Below are 18512 nucleotides of genomic sequence, written 5' to 3'. Positions count from 1 at the left end.
AAGTTTGACCAATTGGTTTCTCCCCTTCTGTAATTTCGTCAATCCTTCGCACTATAACCGAGTTCATACTTCGATCTTTTGAGCACGTCACTGCACAGCTCAAAGGATATTTTGTTTGGCCAAGACTGCGATAATGCGCAGAACAAAAGGATTACGAAATGGAATATCATGTTCAGTGACGTTGAGAGCAACAACCGGCATGCATGCACCCATCGGCATAATGATTACTCTATAACTTCATAAAATGCGGTTTCTCCAGAGTCACGCTGTTGGAGTTCGGAGACCATTTAATTTTCTGGTTAATGACAGGACCATGGGCAAGAGCTGGTCGAGCTTGGCTTACAACCAGAGTTGCCCACTTGACAAGCTCTCAAAGTCACTTGTCACTCGTTAGTTTCGTTATGAGTTGTTGTTATTATCAGCAAATATCATTTCGTTCAAATTTTTTCATTTTTTTCCACCAGAGCAGGTTTTCAAAGCCAAGTGGGCGAACCCCACCACTGAAGCTGCCGGTCATCCCCGGCAAGATAGCCTCGGCTAATCCACGAAGTCTCGAACCTTGGAGTGTCAGACATGGCCTAGACTGTCGAGGCTGAACCAGTCCTGCCTTAAATTTGTGCCGTTTAGTTGAAGAATAGCTCCGTGATTCGACGGAGGTGAAAATCGAGTGCTCCGAGCTAGTGCGTTCACGTGATCACATACTTGCGGCTTGTACTCGTCGCTTGAACGAACACACCCATTCGTCGTGTCCGTTTCCTCGCCGAGAAGAAAGCTGCACTCCATATACTCTATTGAGATTTGAAAGGTGAGATTACCCGGGCAAATTGCATACCATTTGGAATCGGGATCTACGATTATTGGTCAATATTTAATGGAGTTCAGTGTCATTGTCCTGGGGTCGGATATCTTTCTATCTGCATTCGATCGCGACACCTCTCGATTCCACTGCCAATGTTCTTCGGTCGTTGATACTACAAGTAGGTATCGTATATAATACTTTCATTATTATTGTTAAAAGTTACACAGTTTTCGGAGAATTACAGAGTGTAGAGAGATGATTTCGATCTTATCAGACAAGTCAACTGAACGTGAACAAAAATTAAAATATAAAATTTAACGGCTGATTGATGCGTACGATGTGACGCGTGATGTTTCGACGATTCGGCGAGTTTAAAACTCCCGCCGAATCGGCATGCAGGGTCAATTTTTGGCGCAAAGTTGATTTTACCGACGGAGGGGAGTAATATTATTGGAAGTACGAAAGGGGCGGGAAGTTGAGAATTTTAAATAGTATTCGAAAAAACACACTCGATTACAACAGAAGTTATTTACTCGGCTAGGCGGTAACGTCGTCATAGTTATACTATACTTTATATCCGTATAACAGAGCTCACAACGCTGCGTGAGTACATAATTTTTTTTCGAGAGCAAGAGCAAGGCTCGTTTAATTCAAGGACGAAGAGCAAAGTTTCGGAAGAGCGTATAATTCAGGGTATTATGCTTAAGCGGATGCCCGGATCGATTTCGACGTTGACGTTTATATCTCGAAATATCGAAATCCACGTATCTCAAACACAAAAAAGAGCCTAAGAGCGCCATTTTATACGCAATTCTGAACAAAAACACTCCGATACATTTTCAGTTGTTGCAGAAATAAAAAAAATGGCACGAAACCCACGAAATCACTATAAAAAATTCGTAGTTTTTGTTCAGAATTTCGTAGACTTAAGCCCTTTTTCGAATTTGAAATACGTGGGCTTCGATATACACGTCATCGTCGAAATCGAGCAGGGCACTCCATTAAGAGATCAATCGGATAAAATTTCACTTTTTTCACGCTAATATGAGCTCCGCGGCGCACTCGAGTTCCATATAATTATACAATAACGGCTCGCTGCATGCGGTCCCAGATTATAGGTTAGGAGAACTTTACGTAGGTATGAAGGTACGTACGTATATAGGAACGAGTTGTTTATACGATCAACGCGGCCTGCCAATTTGACGCTCTTGTTAGGAAGGCGTAATTACGATCGGCTGGCTCACTCGTGACGGAGAACCGAAGCAAGTTGCGATCGGTGCCAATTATCAAATGGTATGTATACACTATTATTCGCAAGAATGAAACCCTTTGAGGATATACCGCCGTTTTAGAATTTCGTCACTCACTTCGATTACAGCGTTATAAACAGTTTTCGACATAATTATGTACCCTGGTTTTGATCACCGAAACACGGTCATCTGAAATAATACGAGACTGCAAAAAAATTTTTTTGTATCACCCGCATGGAATGGATTTTCGTAAATGTTATGTTTTGGAGTCTGCTGAATCCAAAAATGATTCCATTTCCCTCCATCACGCAGAGTTTTTGTTGCAAAATGGCGTTTGCATGAAAACAATAGTGAAAAAACCACCGTTTTATTACAATAAACTAAAGAATATTTCTTGTAAAATTGCACAAACAATTTCTTCATGAAAAGTATTTCACATTCCATGTTCATTCTTGTTGATATTTCTCCAAACACGTTTCCGCTTTCCATTTTCTGTTTCCCTGTTTGTATTTATTCTTGAGTTTTTCTCTAATACATATTAAATGAAAATAGGAAATCACTTTTGCATAAGATTTTTGAATCAAGAATAGCATACCTACCAGATTTCCATTTAAACGGGAGTTTCATTCTAAATGAGCCAATGAAGAAAAACCCTGACGCGGTGAAATTTTTTTAGTATTCTCCCCGATTTCAGTGAATAAAAATCTGTAGAAACAGTAGGATAAAAAACTTGTGCAGTTTGTCACTTCCTCCGAGACTTGGAGAGTTCCGATTACTGAGAACCTCGTGATCAAGGGTCACTGCGCGTATTCACATACTGCCAAGGCGTTATGGGTATGCGCAGATTATTGCAAATCGATCACTTCCGTCCACTGATCTGTTCTGCCAGGCCGATATTGCAATCTGGTCGAATCGATCACCGTTTATAGGCATGTAATCACGCGCCGGCTGCAGCAAGTCTCGATTCCACTGCCTCCGGCACTTTAGCCGCGAGTTATCGATTACGGCTTGGGACACGTCCCGCTTAAGTGGCTAGTTTGCGATTAGAACACCGTGATCCTGCCCTAGTCGATATACGCGTACTTTTTTTTCTTCATTCAACATTCTTTTGGCAAGTATTTTCCATCGAAATCGAAAACCGATCGAATCGGGTGACACGAATCATTTGCGTAATGAGGATTCTGTAATATAAATATACAAACACAGAGAGGGATGTGTAGGTATGTATTGGTATGCCTACGTCGTTTGGTTTTACTAGAATCGAACGTGCAAGTAAACAAACGGTGAAGAGTGGACTCATTTGAGATGCAGTGTGAAACCGTATCTCGTTAAAGTAGGTAAACTTTCATTTTGGGAGACGATTGAGTAACGTAATTTAAAAAATTTAAAAGCATTCATTCAATTTGTCTACCAATGTAATATTATTCTGAACATATAAGTTTGATTTTTGGCGAAAGAATTTATAATATTCGTAAATATTTACACGCGTTAAACTATAGACGATATTTCATCATCGCTAAAGACTGGGTCGAGGTGTTTAAGAGAGAGATTTAGAAAAATGTTTCGTAATCTAGCCAAGGGTCGCGGCTTTATTAAACTGGGAAGGAAACCACGCAATATCATAAGCGTGAATCGAGCAAGAGGAAATAGCAATACTGAGTTGTTTTGCACTCGCATTGCGCGAGCAGCAATCGACTTTTCCGTCTGCCAAAACTAGCCTAGAATATACTTGCCTCAATTTTGCCAACTCGGGCTAATCCGCTAAGCTGTCTCCAAAGTTTGGAGAATTTGAAAATTGGTAAGAAGTATAAGTCACCAGTTTTCACTCATTTCAACCCAATAAATCCTGACTATAATAATACATCATAAGATTTGGAAAGTTTAGGCAATTCGGTCAGGTTCCAAGAATTATCCGCTGTGTAATACGTCGACTTTCTTTTTCTCTTTTATGTCAATTCATTTCACTGCTCGTTCATTTCTTTGTGAAAAAAATATCACCGCGAATTTTGGGTGTCCAAAGAATTTCACCTGCAGCGCGTTTCACAAAAATATGATAACGATAGATTTATTGTATTGGTTAAAAAATTTTCTCTAGATTCCAAATCGTATTCCAATAACATTGGCTCTAATTTTGGCCCCCAATGACATGGTCACGAATTTCGACATCAGTTTAGGGCCAACGATTTGACTTACGACTCCTGTCCACCTTTTCCCAGTTCTCACGACCCCGATTCGGCCACGCCTTATAAAATTGCTCAATTTTCTAATCGATGGGAGATTATCGAAAATCAAGGCGTCGTGATCTAATCCCGTTGATCGGTTTCTTAGCACGGGTCATTTTTCAGGGTCCAATAGTAAATGGTCCGAGGACCGTCCCAGCATCAGATGAGCTCTTTAGAGCTCAATTTACCTTAGAAATATGATCCCACGCCAAAGAATAGTTAGCTTCGCAATTCGTTGGAGAATTGTCGATCTCCTCAGTAACCCGTGAGACCGGAAACCGGCGCCTTGAGTTGCCACAATTGACAAATCGGCCAACATCCGATCCCGATTCGTAAAATCGCGCACCTCCATACCGTCCGTCACTCTAGACGTATTTAGCATATCGTAACCGTGTTTCAGTTTCCAACTCTGTGTTCTGACAGGTGATCAACGCGTCTGATATTTTCATCCTGAAGTATCGCAGCGAGAGACGACGGAGCTTCGAATCGAATGATGGAAAGCGGAAATAATTGGTTGGCCTGACATATCGTTTTGGAAAAGCAATCGACGTGCCTCGAGAGTGAAACGAGAATATCAACGGAGGATAAACAAGGCTTGGTTCGTGCGTCGTATACGTAAAAAAATAAATAAATAAATAAATAACGGACGTGAATCTGACTTAAAGAGGACTAAAACAAAACAAGGACATTGGATCCTGATCGCGAAACGTGACTGACTGAGATAAATTGCATCGATTATTTTATAAATCCATCAACGAGGTGGACGATGACCACTGGCGAGTGAATATAATATTAATATATCGCCGTTGGTTTATGCAAATACAAATGTTCGAATCTGACGAAAATATAATGTCATAAATAAGTCGGCGTGTTTGAATAAGAAGAGAATAAAAAAAAAAAACAAAAAAAAAAAAAAAATCAATTATTTTCACTATAGACTTTCTATGCCATAGCTGGAAATTGGTGAGATATTTGGACACGTTGGGAGTTCCGGCCGCGATTATAACTGCCGACTTTCGAGTTCAGTTTTAGTCCAAACTTGATTGGCCACGAGTCGAAACACCGGGTGTTTCGTGTCGTCATCGAGTCGGAATATTGAAGAGTAGACAAAGGATCAAAGCGGTGTAAAGATGCGAAAGTTTCGTCTCGCCAGTTGGCTCCTGGTATTGCAGACCTTGATCGTGATCGTCTGCTACCCAGTCGAGGGACAATTCGACCACCTTTACAGTCCGTCGACTTTAATCACCGACGTTTTCACGGTTGGCGTCCCGAAGCGAGAAACGCCGATGCACAAGGTGCTCTTCACCCAGAGGGGATACATACAGGTGAGCTGATTGATCTTCGACCGGCGGAAAAAAAATGTGGGAAATCCGTTTATATGCAGATTATATTGAGAGTAACTGCGGTGAGATTTTACGATTACGAGACGATTTTAACGGAGTTGTGAAATCTGAATGACACCCACGTGTACCTTCTCATAAACGGGGAATGCAGGTGCAGATTTTTATCTTTATAGATGTAGACACCTGGTCTTTTCGAAATCCATTACTTGATCGTGTGAGGGCGTTTATCTGATTCAAAATACGCAACGGGTTGGCCTATTCATATCTCCAGTCGATCAGAAACGTTCATTACTCTCGTGTAATGAATTTTTTAGTAGAACAAAAGAAGTCATTCGTTTCGTGACGCGATATGGAGGCACAAAAAACAAACAAGTCAAATAATTTCATTTAGTAATAATTATCTCCATCTAACATTCACTGTATATATATATATGTTGACGATTTTATGTACTTGGATTGTAGAAGATAAAAAACCAAACACGAAGATCGGTGTGTTTCTTTTTTTCAAGCCTGTTCGTATAATAATAAATTGATTGTAATGTAATTGCAGTTCTTACGATGGGAGCTTCCGGTGCCAGAAATCGAAGAATTTACCTTCTGCTTGTGGATCAAGTCCTTCAACTTGACATACGCTCATTCGATATTTTCGTACTCAAGTGAGTGATAAAATATATAACACATGTATTATCGATTACTGTGAGTCACGAATTGCAAAGCAAGGAAAACGCGCCGTCACAAGAGGAGAAGAAAAATGAATTATAGTATCAGGACTTAACGGTGCTTAATTAGATCTCCTTTTGTTCCATTGCTACTTCAAAAAGAGCTATTTGCCAGTTAGACAACTGAGCTCATGAGCTTAGCGAGGAAATAGTGGGGTCCAAATATAGATGACAAGATTTGCTTTAAGGTGATTAACGAGAAGTAACTTGCGCTCTGTTTCCAAGCCCTGACCTCGCGTGGGTGTCGGCCAGTATGTAGTAAGAGTGCCTTTTAAGTCCGGCTCTAAATTGCTTAATATAGCACAGCCTTGACTGAGAATGGGCTGGAACAATAGACCAGTCAAACATTTTCGGAGCACGGAGTTTGCGTTGCTGCAATGTCGTGAATCACTGACAAGGGAGGTGTCCCAGGTCGATCTCTTTGATTTGATTTCTTTTGTAATATATTATAGTGGACTAAAAACTAAGCAACACGTATTGTTTTTTAACTGCCATTAAACACTTAACAGGGTGAAACTGCATCTCCAAAGTAAGGCGTTCTTTTGTTTCTTTATTGAAAAGACATCATTTTTCATTTTTCGTTATAAGAAAACTTTTGTACTTGGATTAGTTGACAAGTACCGTGTTCTTGTGGATGAAACCGCCAAATCGTCTCTATTGACACTTATGATACTTTGGAGTGCGGTTTCACCCCCTTAAAGTGTTTAATGGCAGATAAAAAAAAATACGTGTCGCTTAGTTTTTAGTCTACTATAAGATGTTAAAAAAGAAATTAAATCGGAGATGTCGATCTGAAACACCTTCCTCGTGAGAAGCATATTTGTCTCCTCACTGTCTACACCTTGTATTTTCTCTGTAAAAACAGAGGACGAGACTGATCGTCTGGTGCGCTCTTGGATATCGCCGTTTGGCCGCAGCCTCCATCTCGAGATCGGTGGACTCGAGATAATGGCGCATCCCATCCGCCTCGAGGAACATCGATGGTACCACGTCTGTCAGAGCTGGGATAACCAGATCGGACGGTACGCGGCCTGGATCGATGGACAGAAGGCGACCGAGGGCCAAGCCGTTCAGGTCAGCATACTCTCCGTCCATTGGGGTTAAGCTATTCCTCTTCCTCCTCTTCCTCTTCCTCCTTCGAGACGTCGTTTCAGAACCCAGCGAACTTAGATCCTCGCAGACCAAGGATCAAAGGATCAGTGGCCTGCGATGGTGCACTTTAGATCCGAAACTTTGACGTTGAGGTGCTGCTAGAAAAGCTTCACCCCGCAGTTCCAAAAGGTTCAGTTAACCGTCTCAAGATGCTTTTCGTCCTGATCTATGGAGGTGTAAAGGTTCGTCGGGTTCGCAGACGTTCTCAAGAAACAATCGCTCGCTCAGCTGGTTGGTAAACTGTAACTTGCATGTCTTGGCAGTGTTTAGTGCGAGACCACGATTGAAAGTTCCATTATCAGATGGCCTGGAGGTATAATACTTCCTGGCTTTTCTCATTCGCATTTTTTCTGTTCTTGTAGTTGGCGGGCCACGTGATTCCGGGTGGAGGTGACATAGTCGTGGGTCAGGAGTACACCGACTTCGACAAGGGACTCGAAGAGGGAATCGAGGGCGCGGTGGTGGGCTTCAACCTTCTCCTGGTCTCAGCCTTCGAGAGATCGAAGAATTTTTATAACCAGCGAGACTCGATTCTGTCCTCTTTGGGTTACGGGACTGAAGCAGGATCGTTGAACTCGAATTTCGCGTTCAAGAGAAGTCCGGAAGTCGGTCACTTCCGGAGGAGGACAGACGAAACCAGTCAGAGGCTGACCGCAAAACCGGTAGCAAACCGGTTCATCGACTATCCCATGAAAATTGTCAACGCAAGACGGGAGGGGGCTTTCGAAAGCACCTTGAGGGAGTATCTCGGAGATGACGGAGGGCTTCCTGGGACCCTGATGAAGACGAGCGACAGGCAACGGCCAGTTCTGGCAGTGAAATTTGTTCACAAGAGTAAAAGGGAGGCGAGGCAAACGATGCGGGATCGAACAAAGCGACGTGGAGGAAAAGAGCCTCTCGGCTTACAGCTGATGCACTTGACTTACAGTCACTGCGAGATCGGTAGGGGCAGTCCTTTCATCGGAGGATCAAAGATGCTGATATCCTGGACCAGGACTCCGGTCAAAGTTTTCGGAGGGGCGATTCTGAAGGACGCGAAGAGCTCCTGCGGGAACTTTTGAGCGGACACGTCCAAAGTTGTTTTTACAAGTACCTCAAGGACTCGCGGTAATCATTTTCAGTGAATGTAGTATTTATACCAATGAACATAAGTTTCTTTGTTTCTTTTTGCATAGATTTTCGTATTTTATTTCGTAATTTATTCTACCTCGTTATATGCAAAATAATATATTAAATATTTGACGAATTGTTGTAAATAGTTGATTAAGGTGTATAATTAGTCTAGTATCTAATTGTCAAACAGTTCTCGTTTCTTAGCTGTAATAAATGATTTTATACAAAGTATAAAAGGTTGTTGGTGGTAGTTAATTAAAACAATCCACAAAATCCGCTTCCTCTTATCACACTCAGCGTCGAATATGTAAAAAAATTTTATCCAACATCGATTTTCCGGGAAACAAGAAAAACTGTGGAGTCTTCTTGATAGCTGGAAGTCGAGAAAGTGTAAAGCGTGCACTTGGAGGATTTTCCTCTATACACTTTTACAACGACACCGACAATTTGGATTGTTCATGACATGTAAAAAGTACTCGAGTCGCTCTAGTTCCCTTGAATTCCTCGATCCACATCGTACTTATAATCATCACAGTGGTACACGTATCGTTATCCAATTAAAGACGGTTTGATATTTACTGGTTCAACGTCGAGTTTCATGAACCAACGACTTAAGCTGATGTAATCGACGTATAAGCGTCAGTGACAGTTGGCTGTAAAGAAAGTGTTTTATTTACGGAACAGGCAGGCATTGTCCTTATATCATTGCTCGATCATCGCTTTCGTGTTACTTTACCAATACTTTTCACTCACGCTCGTTATTTTCGTAACTACAAACTGATTGCTTGGCGTTTATGGCTCATCTCAAGTTGGTTGGTTGCGAGTTATATTTGAATATCGTTACGCGGACAATTGTGCAATCACTGTAATTAAGAAAGTTTCTTCATTACTTATACTGATTTGATTTTTTCTGGATTTTCATGAATTTATAGGTTATCCCATTTTTTATTCCTGTAGTTGGATCAGTTTAGAATCAGTCTGTTAGTGACACAATGATTTTTCGAGTTAAAACATTTTAAATTCAATCGGATAATTCAACTTAATCATATTATTTCGAATTACTTTTTTTTTCTTATTCACATAAATTTTTTTTCTTCAATTTAAGTCAATTTATTCCGATTCGAGAATTTCTATCTTTTTTTTTTAACAATTCTCGACAATTCACTCTAATTCAAGTGATTTCAAAAGAATATAAATTCATTCTCTTGTATTCTTTGTTAATTTAAATTAATTTCTTACAATTCGACTAATTATTTTTCAATTCAATTCAATTTTTTTTTCTCTGTAAATAGACAATTACGACCCACGAGCCCAACGCGAGGCTAGCGTGCAATGCATCGAACTCAGCTACACTAGCCTCGCGCGTGGCTCGCGTGCTCGGTCCCATCTGCGCCTTGATTGGTGGACTTCAAACGGTTTTAACTCAAAAACCGTTGCTTTAAAAAAAAATTGTCAAGAGTAATTTTAGTCTTATTATTTTGTGAGGAAATCATCAGTGCTCGGTGGATCTTATTGATATAAGACTTGAATGAAAGCTCTTAAAATTTGTAGACCTATAAAAGTTTTGAAACGTAGAATCTTATCGTGAGAGGAGAGAAATGAGAAAGCTTCTCATTGCAGCTCGCGTGCTTTCATGTTTTTAACGAACTTGGCGCGATCGGTAACAGCCGATCTTGATTTCTACAGTTCATAAGGTAAGTGTACCAGTTGTTGATACGTTTAGAGCCAATTACTGACTCTTTAATTTGACAAACTTATAAATCGACGGTAAAAATATTGAATTTTTCGATGAGTAAAACCAATTGCTAGAGGTTTAGATACTTACAAATTTATTTTTTTCTCATTTTAGAAATAAGTATCAAACTTATTAAAGCAAGAAAGGTCAGTAATAGAGACATTGTCAACAACTTGCACATTCACCTTACCGAATCTTGAAGCGACGAATTATTTTACACTTCGACCGATTACCGCTTCGATAAAACAAAAGCAAAAAGTTATTCACGATTTATTGAGCCGGATCGCATAGTCATAACAAAAACTGTGAACTAGAATCTCGATTTCTGTGGCTAAAGTTTTTAAACCCGTAGTAACGAGTGGATCGTCATCAATATAAATCGAGGCAAAAAGTTACGACAGAATTCCGCAAAGTCATGAAAATTCTTTGTGGGTCAAGTCCGTTGAGTCACTAGCGTGAACCATACTTCTGGACGTTGCAAAATTCCGTCAGTTTTTTTACTCAAAGCTTTTTTCACGCGTTTTTTTCGGGTTGAATATTCATTTCAGAATTTAAAACACCTTTCAACTCCGGGATTAGATCGGCTAATCACACGAACCTTGGCTATTCTTTCCATGTTCTAACCTGACCATCTAAACTTTCCACAACCGATCCAAGATCACGGTAAAGGTCAACGTCGAATCTCGACTTGGCGAAAGATCGGAAGTTGAAATGATCGGAAGCATGTAGTGATGCTATTAGTTTCGTAATGGATTAAGAAGCCATGAAGAAGTCGTGAGAAAGGTCTTCCACACGCGAAATGCTTGTTACCGTCAAGATCGTTGCCCAAAGACCCGGTTTCGCTTTTGCGTGAAATAGTTTTTATCGAGGAAAATGATAAACGGATACATACTTAAATCCCTTCAACTGAAGTCTGTAGTCTGCAGAGCGGAAGCGGGAGTGAAAATTCGTTCAAGAGATGCTAATCGACCGGTGAGAAAGTCCTCGTAGATCGTATAAATAAAGATAAATGATACAAGCAGGAATATTAATACCTGTAACGCTTGTTGGCATCGGTTGCCTGCATAAAGCAGTCAGCTTACCTCACAACTATGAGTTGCAACGTCTTTAACGGTCGACTTGCTGTTCAGACTTCACGCTGTTCTGCATTTGCCCCAAGAAGTTTGTCGTCAATTTCCGCTCAACGCGTTATTCCATTGGAAAGAAATTTACTGACCACAGACGATTTCGCAGATACTTATATTTTTTTATTCGGGCCAAGGTCGGGGAAAGTTTTGCTTTTTGTTTTCTCTTTTTTATTCTACTCTCCGGACTACGTACATATATATATATATACCTTATACGCTTGAAAACTTTTTTTTTTAATCACTAATCCTTGAAAAATTGATCGATTATGTTGGACGTTGGATGCGTTGGTTGTTACGTAATATTCGCCAAAGAAGAGTTCCTCGATTTTTCGAGTCACTTTGATTTCGAACAAAGTGAAGGAAGGAGAAACGACTTTGGGATATCCGGGGGAGAATCGAGTAATCTGAAGCAGCCAATGAATTTCTCGAAAAGACAAAAGGTGCTCGGTTTCGTTCAAAGACCGAGGGTAGGTATGCCTTTGAGAAAACTAGACGGTTGCTTCGACGTTCTCGTCGCGACGATCATGTCGTCGACGAATAAGGATGGAGTGGAATTTGCACGACAAAGACAACGAGAGAGAGAAAGGTGGGGGAGAGTAAATTGAAAATAGCTGAAACAGCCGGATCTGATTGTGAAATATATCTATATATATATAATATTTGGAATCGGTGAATAAAAACGAGTTTAGAACGGATCGTTGGGTCTCTGGATGCCGCGAGATTAAACTTCGATCAATATACGGCGAGTGGGAACGGATGATCGAGCGATCGATTAATTCCGTGGAAAAAGTCAAAAGATCCACTTTCTCCCGACGCTATGTTCTGTGATTATTGCTTTGCTATTTTCAATCAGTGTTAGAAGGAAATCCCATGGCGACTTACTTTTCGCTCATTGTCCTTGAGGATATATCCTGGCGCGATAAAGAGCTTATTGCATTATTGCTGGGGTCGAAATTACGTTTTATGGAGGAATGGTCCACCATGGGTGATGACCCGTTGACCTTTTGTTATATGGTCATGCGGATACGCCTTAATTTCACTACAAGATGTTATAGTCGGGTGCTCGGATGACTTTCACCAAAACATAAACGCTTCCAGTTTATGGCTCTTCTTTCCATACCGAACGTGCAATTTTGTTTTCGTACCGATGGTTTGCGTCGAATGATTTGAAACGTGAATCGTCGCGTCGGTGAGATTCCTTTGGGATCTTGGAAATGGAACATTAATTATCATCATACTTATGGCTGTTAGGTGTTTCCTGAATATCCATTCACGATACATGAATCTCTGAAATAATCGTTTAGGAATTGAAGAATTGAGAGACGATCAGTGGTTATAAGTATTATATGTGAAATCGTTTCGTCGATCGGTCAAACGCGTTTTTTTTCTCTTTTTTTTTTGCTTCTTTCAGCCGATAACGGATAACAAGAATTTAGAAATCATCGCGTATGCGAATGACACTAAATTCCATTTGCACGATTATAGAGTTTCACCAATTTTTGAATGCAGCCTTTTTAACGATTGGTTATTATTAATCGCAGATATCTTCAGGAAGGTTGTTATTTGTGATGAAATCGTTAACGAACGTGAATAATTCAGTTACTAAAACTCACTGGGTACGTTTCCAATTCTACTTTCAGATCAGGAATACCATTTCCAACATCACGATCCACCTATTCTCACCTTGTCTTATCGGGATTTGAATTTCCGAGATCGGTAAATTGTGAGAAGCTTAACTCGATTGCATCCTTACTGTCTCATCTCGAGCCTTTGAACGAATCCCTTAAGACTGGAAATAAAATCGAAGCTATAAATGTATCAAGATGAAGTTAGGGACTAATCGTCAGGTTCGCAGGCCTACAAACGTCGAAACATCGTTAATAATAATCAGGTTACACTCGTAGATAATAATACTTTGCATAATCCGTCGTTACGGGGTAATTTAACTGCCCCGTAAACCGATCTGAGCGATAAAATCGTCGCAGAGAAATTAATCGTCGTTGTTTTTTCCACCTCCAAACTCTATTATCTAGATCTAACGATCTCGAAACGATTCGACGGTTGTCACGACGAGCTCATCGCGCGACACGTGCGAATATTGAAATTAACCTCAAATAAATTTGACCGAAAGCTGGCCGAGCTATATGTATAGTCGAGTCTCGTGTTAGTCGCAGGTGTTCCTGCGTATAAAGCGTAAATATCGATTATCAAAGTGTCAAGCATTTGACTGCAGGCGGTTAGACCGTGTCGGCAGCAGCAGACATACATGCGAGAACGAATATAAATCGATATAGGCAACCACGCGGTTTCAGTCGGTGTTATGCAACACAAAGAAAGTTATGCGTGCACGAAACCGGGTTAAAAACGAACGGTTTGTCCGCGGGGTTTCGAGTTGTGAAACAAACTCACCGCGAGCCAAGTGCATAATTTGACAGGTGCATTTAACGCGAGTCAATGCACGAAGGAACGGAGTCGAAGCACCTAAGGTTTCCTGACAACGACGTGGTGTTCACAGTTTCGAATTACGACGAGGGGTCGAAAAATTCTTTCCGTGGTGGGGAAATCTGACGAAACATTGCAGCTTTGAAAAGTCAGAGCAGCCACACTGCTGGCTGCCGTGGTTAGATATAGTGAAAAGAGAGAAAACTGGAAACTGAGGTTTTTGTATTTATAAACTGAATTAATTATAATTATTGAACGATTGATTAAAAAGCCAATTAAGAGTGATTTTAGACTATAGGTACTTAGATTAAAAAAGGAAGTACAGTTTTTACTTTGGAAAATGAATTTACTTGATTTTATACTTAAGAAATTTGAAGTATGTGAGAAATTTTTCAAAATTATTATCTCGTTAAAATTTAACATTCTTGATTATTAATTTTATAATTGAATTTTATAAAAATCAATAAAAGGGAGTAGAGTTTTTTTTATCTAATCATGGCAGTAGAGTCGTGTCTTAATTGCATGAGAAAGGAATTTTTATGGTAGATATTAATCGGTTCGCTAGAATAGCAGATTTTCAAATGACGATAATCGTGTAGGTACTCGAGTCATGATTAATGATTAATACTGGATCGTACGGTAGGAATTGAACTAGTTCAGATCTCGGTGTTCTCAACGTCGTGCAGTTTGTGCCAAGGATAAAGAGGAGCGAGTCGTGTAAAGGCGATCGATCAAACGTGGCTGAAATGTTTAATCGGTGAACCGTGAGTCAGACCAACTAGTATAGAAGTTTTTCCGTAAAAGGGATATAAAAGCTGAAACTTTTTCAACGATCGTCGCAAACTCTTTTATCAAAGCAATTCGGAGATCGGCGGACTACGTGGGATGAAAATATTAAGAGATTGCCGCTAAGTTCAGGGATAATCTGAGAAGGAAAAATTGAAAATTTTGAAATTCGCGCCTTCAGCTTGCGACGAATTTCAAGGGGGGTCTTAAGTGAGAACTTACAAGGCGTTTAAGACGAGATACGACTTGAAGGAGATAAATGATCTTACTTTTTCACAACGTATATCCCCTCTGGCGAAAGGGACAGTATTTCTGCGGAGGCGTAACGAAGCTGAAGCCTTTCTCATTCGGTGGCCTGAGAAACCGGTAATTGAAATGTTTGGAGCTCGGAGTGAGAATGAAGCAATTAAACTAGGAGCCGGATGAAATAATTGTGATCATTTTTCACCGACCCTTTTCCGGATGCCTGAGGGTAAATGAAAATTTTTCAGCAATTGACGAGATTCGAGTCGAGATAGGTAAAATGTGTCGAATGATTTTGCTAAAAATTTACAGATTACAAGCTTCTTCCGATTTTATAACCGGCTTTCGTTCACCGTTTGGCATTTTAATGCCCGGTGGTTTTATATTTTTTTACGACTTAAGCCTCGGGGAAATGAGAGTTTTTATTAAATTATATGGACAGAGTGTTGTGCGGCGATTGTGTTTCGTAAAAAGAGTAAATCAAGCCTGAATTGAGTCAATGTGAGAAGTGAATCCGGAGCGAGATGCTTACGGTTGTGAGTTTGGCAAAAAGTGAAAGCCTCTTGGGACTTCGAGGTGTTTGCGTACGCTTGCGTTTACGCACAGTATAGATACAGCGAGTGGATGATCGGCTAATCCGATCAACGAGTGAATGTAGCTCGAATTAATACAATTTCGTTATCTAATCGTAGAATAAAAATAGAACAGTGCCTTAAAAGAAAGAAAGAAAGAAAAAAAAAGAGAGAAACACGCAGAGAAGTAATTTGAACCCAAAGCGTTGCGCAATCTTGGCAAAGTTTGAATGAAATTTTTTTCTAACGGATTAATAATGTGGTTTGAATATCGAGAATCGCGATAAAACTGGTTTCAGCGACCCGTTTGCCGGCCAGTTCAGAGCTCCGTTGCGTTTCTGGTGCATGAATATCAAGTGCAAGGTAATGCCAAGGTGCGGAATTATGTATATGTAGAGACAAATGTAAGCAAATCTCGATCGCAGTTAAACTCAATTTTGTTAAGACGTTGCGTCTTCTGATAAGAAAATGAACAGAAACGTGATATCGTCGCTTCGACGTACAATAAAATTATAAGTAATCGTCGAAAGTACGTTTTAGATGAGTTGTTCACGTTCTCGGTAATCGACTCGCGGAAATCCGACTTTCGATCTCACCAAGTCAGTTTAAACTTCAACCAATTACGCGTGTTTTAAGCGCAGAAATTGCAACAGCCGCAGGCTCCTGGATCGCGATGCGAGAGATCGAAATTCCGCGTACATATTTGCGATATTTTTACCGTTATAAATATCTCGTAAGACTTGTAGCAAAACTACATTTGCAGACTGGATTTTAATCTTAATTAATTAGTCTTCGTCGGCTCTGCGTTACTCAACAATTTATAGTTAAACCTGCGCAGCTCGAACTAGGAAACCGATTTACGACCAAAGTTAAGATGTAATATCGAAAATCAATCTTTTTAGCACGAAGCTAAAAATAATCGATGCGTCGATCAACTGAGTTCAAAAAAATAATGATGAGATAAAAATACGCTGTAATGGGATATCAACTTTGATTTTCAGTTGTAATTAGCGATCGAGTTTGTGAAAAAGGTGATTAAACGAGAGAGGAAAAGTAACTTGAGAAAAATACTCACCGTGTCTTCATAAGTGGAACAGAAATATCGACATTTGGTTGATAAGACTCACCTGAAATAAAGAGAGAAAGAAAAATGAGAATTTTGATTATTTTAATTGAACTAAAGTGAGGTTTTTCGTGATACTGCGCGGTGCATTGGCCAATGGTGTACAATGACACGCGAAGCAAAAACGGGTAAAAAATTTGTAGATATTTTTGACACACGTCAGTTCACGTAATCGACGAAATTATGTATTCCTCGGGCCTGGATATTGAGGCCCGATAAATCTGCTCTGTTACGTGATCGTCTCGTGATACAATTTAAATATTATTTTCCACATCGATTAGATAACAATAATAGTGAGGCGAGCGAGTTACGATATACGTAAGAATTTCAAGCATTGCGTAAAGAACTGCGACTATATATATATATATTAGACTGTATCAAAAAAATGGACTATTTTTTTTTTAATGGTATTCTCAAAATATTGTTCAAGATGACGAAAAAAAAATACCATAAAAATTTCAGATTTTATTATTGATATTTAGAGGTGACTCATCGCGATTTTCTACTTTCCATAAGAATAACATGGCAAAAATGGTTCTTGCTCCTTGCGATTTTTATAACTAGATAACGACGCGTCGTACAGAAAATTCATAAACATGTTTTTGTAGGAAATTGAACGTTCTACAGAAAAGGTCTGTTGTCATTTTACGATAAATCCACTCCTTCAAAGGTTATTTGAGGTCCTTTGTTGATGTTTGACCTCAAATAACTTTTGAAAGAATAGATTTATCGTAAAATGACAAGAGACCTTTTTTGTAGAATGTTCAATTTCCTACAAAAACATGTTTATGAAATTTTGATGATATTTTTTTTTTTCGTCATCTTGAATAATATTTTCAGTATACTATTAAAAAAAAAAATAGTCAATTTTTTGATACAGTCTAATATACATATAAATGGACGAAAAATTGACGTGAGATTTAAAAAAACGTATTTTATTCCATCGGGAGAATCGATGGAATACCCATGAAAACTTCGTACCCATTGGTTCCTCGTCTTGCCTTCAAGTTTGCGAGCCTAACTCGAAATCACAATCGGTTTATCATAATCAGCCTTGCAATTGACAAGGCTATTCAATCCTCGAGGGGAATTTCGCCGACGGGCTAATTTAGCCGTCTACATGCCGTTCGATAAAGGAAACGAAAATCTGGTTAATAGCCACGTGCGTCGTCCACTTGAAGGACAATGCAAAGCAGTGAAAAAATCGCTATCGGAACTCGCGGAATCGAATAAATTCAGAAATCAGAAACAGAATCGTTAGATCCTAAGTGGAATTGATCCAATAGTTTGATCAGTACTATGTTAAGAGAACGTTTAATTCTTGGGTTAAGCAACAATCCTCGATGCAGGTCAGCATCATTCTGAGCTACGACAATGGTGTCGAGATATTATGGGCACGTCGTAATTCAGAAATGGTTCAGGTATCTCAAAATCCATGAATGGTTTCTTTTCATTCGCTGTATGGTTACGCCAAGTGCCAATCGCAGCGAGTATAATCCGTTCCAACGTAAGGACGAAGAATTTTTCTACCTCGTTAATTACCGATCGAGTTCGATCGTTCGATCATGCAATCCATCAACTTGCAGATCAATGCCGAAGAGCTTCCAAGGAAAAGACGTAACTTGATGGAATATCGAAGAATTTTATTATTCGCTGAAGTCGTTTCAGATCATTACTGTAATAATAATTAATCAGATAATACGAGACAAAGCTTTCCGTGTCTATTCCGTCAGCCAATTACCGATCCTCATGGTAATCGAATCACCTTCACAAGGCTATCCTGGCCAATTTGACGCCTCGGGTGAAAAAGGCACTCAAAACTTTTAAAAGCGAATCGAGGCGGAACCGTGCGAACCGTGACGTAATAACGAAATAGATCAGATCCT

At 39.8% G+C, this 18512-nt stretch overlaps 2 protein-coding genes across 15 annotated transcripts in view; one reads left to right on the top strand and one right to left on the bottom strand.

Moving 5' to 3' along the window:
• The window catches only part of LOC124409190 (serine/arginine repetitive matrix protein 2), a 153875-nt gene that overhangs the window by 20741 nt on the left and 114622 nt on the right, over positions 1 to 18512 (bottom strand). The gene's annotated exons all lie outside the window — the stretch shown is intronic.
• On the top strand, positions 5182 to 8605 carry LOC124409197. The gene is made up of 4 exons (XM_046886651.1): positions 5182 to 5596; positions 6165 to 6270; positions 7199 to 7407; positions 7848 to 8605. The coding sequence occupies exons 1-4, from the start codon at positions 5402 to 5404 to the stop codon at positions 8544 to 8546; spliced, it is 1209 nt and encodes a 402-aa protein (XP_046742607.1). The 5' UTR covers positions 5182 to 5401; the 3' UTR covers positions 8547 to 8605.

This window comes from Diprion similis, chromosome 8 (assembly GCF_021155765.1).
Source record: "Diprion similis isolate iyDipSimi1 chromosome 8, iyDipSimi1.1, whole genome shotgun sequence".
In the NCBI taxonomy this organism is placed as follows: Eukaryota; Metazoa; Arthropoda; class Insecta; order Hymenoptera; family Diprionidae; genus Diprion; species Diprion similis.
Note: the sequence above shows the minus strand (reverse complement) of the source record. Positions and strands in the feature narration are given on the sequence as shown.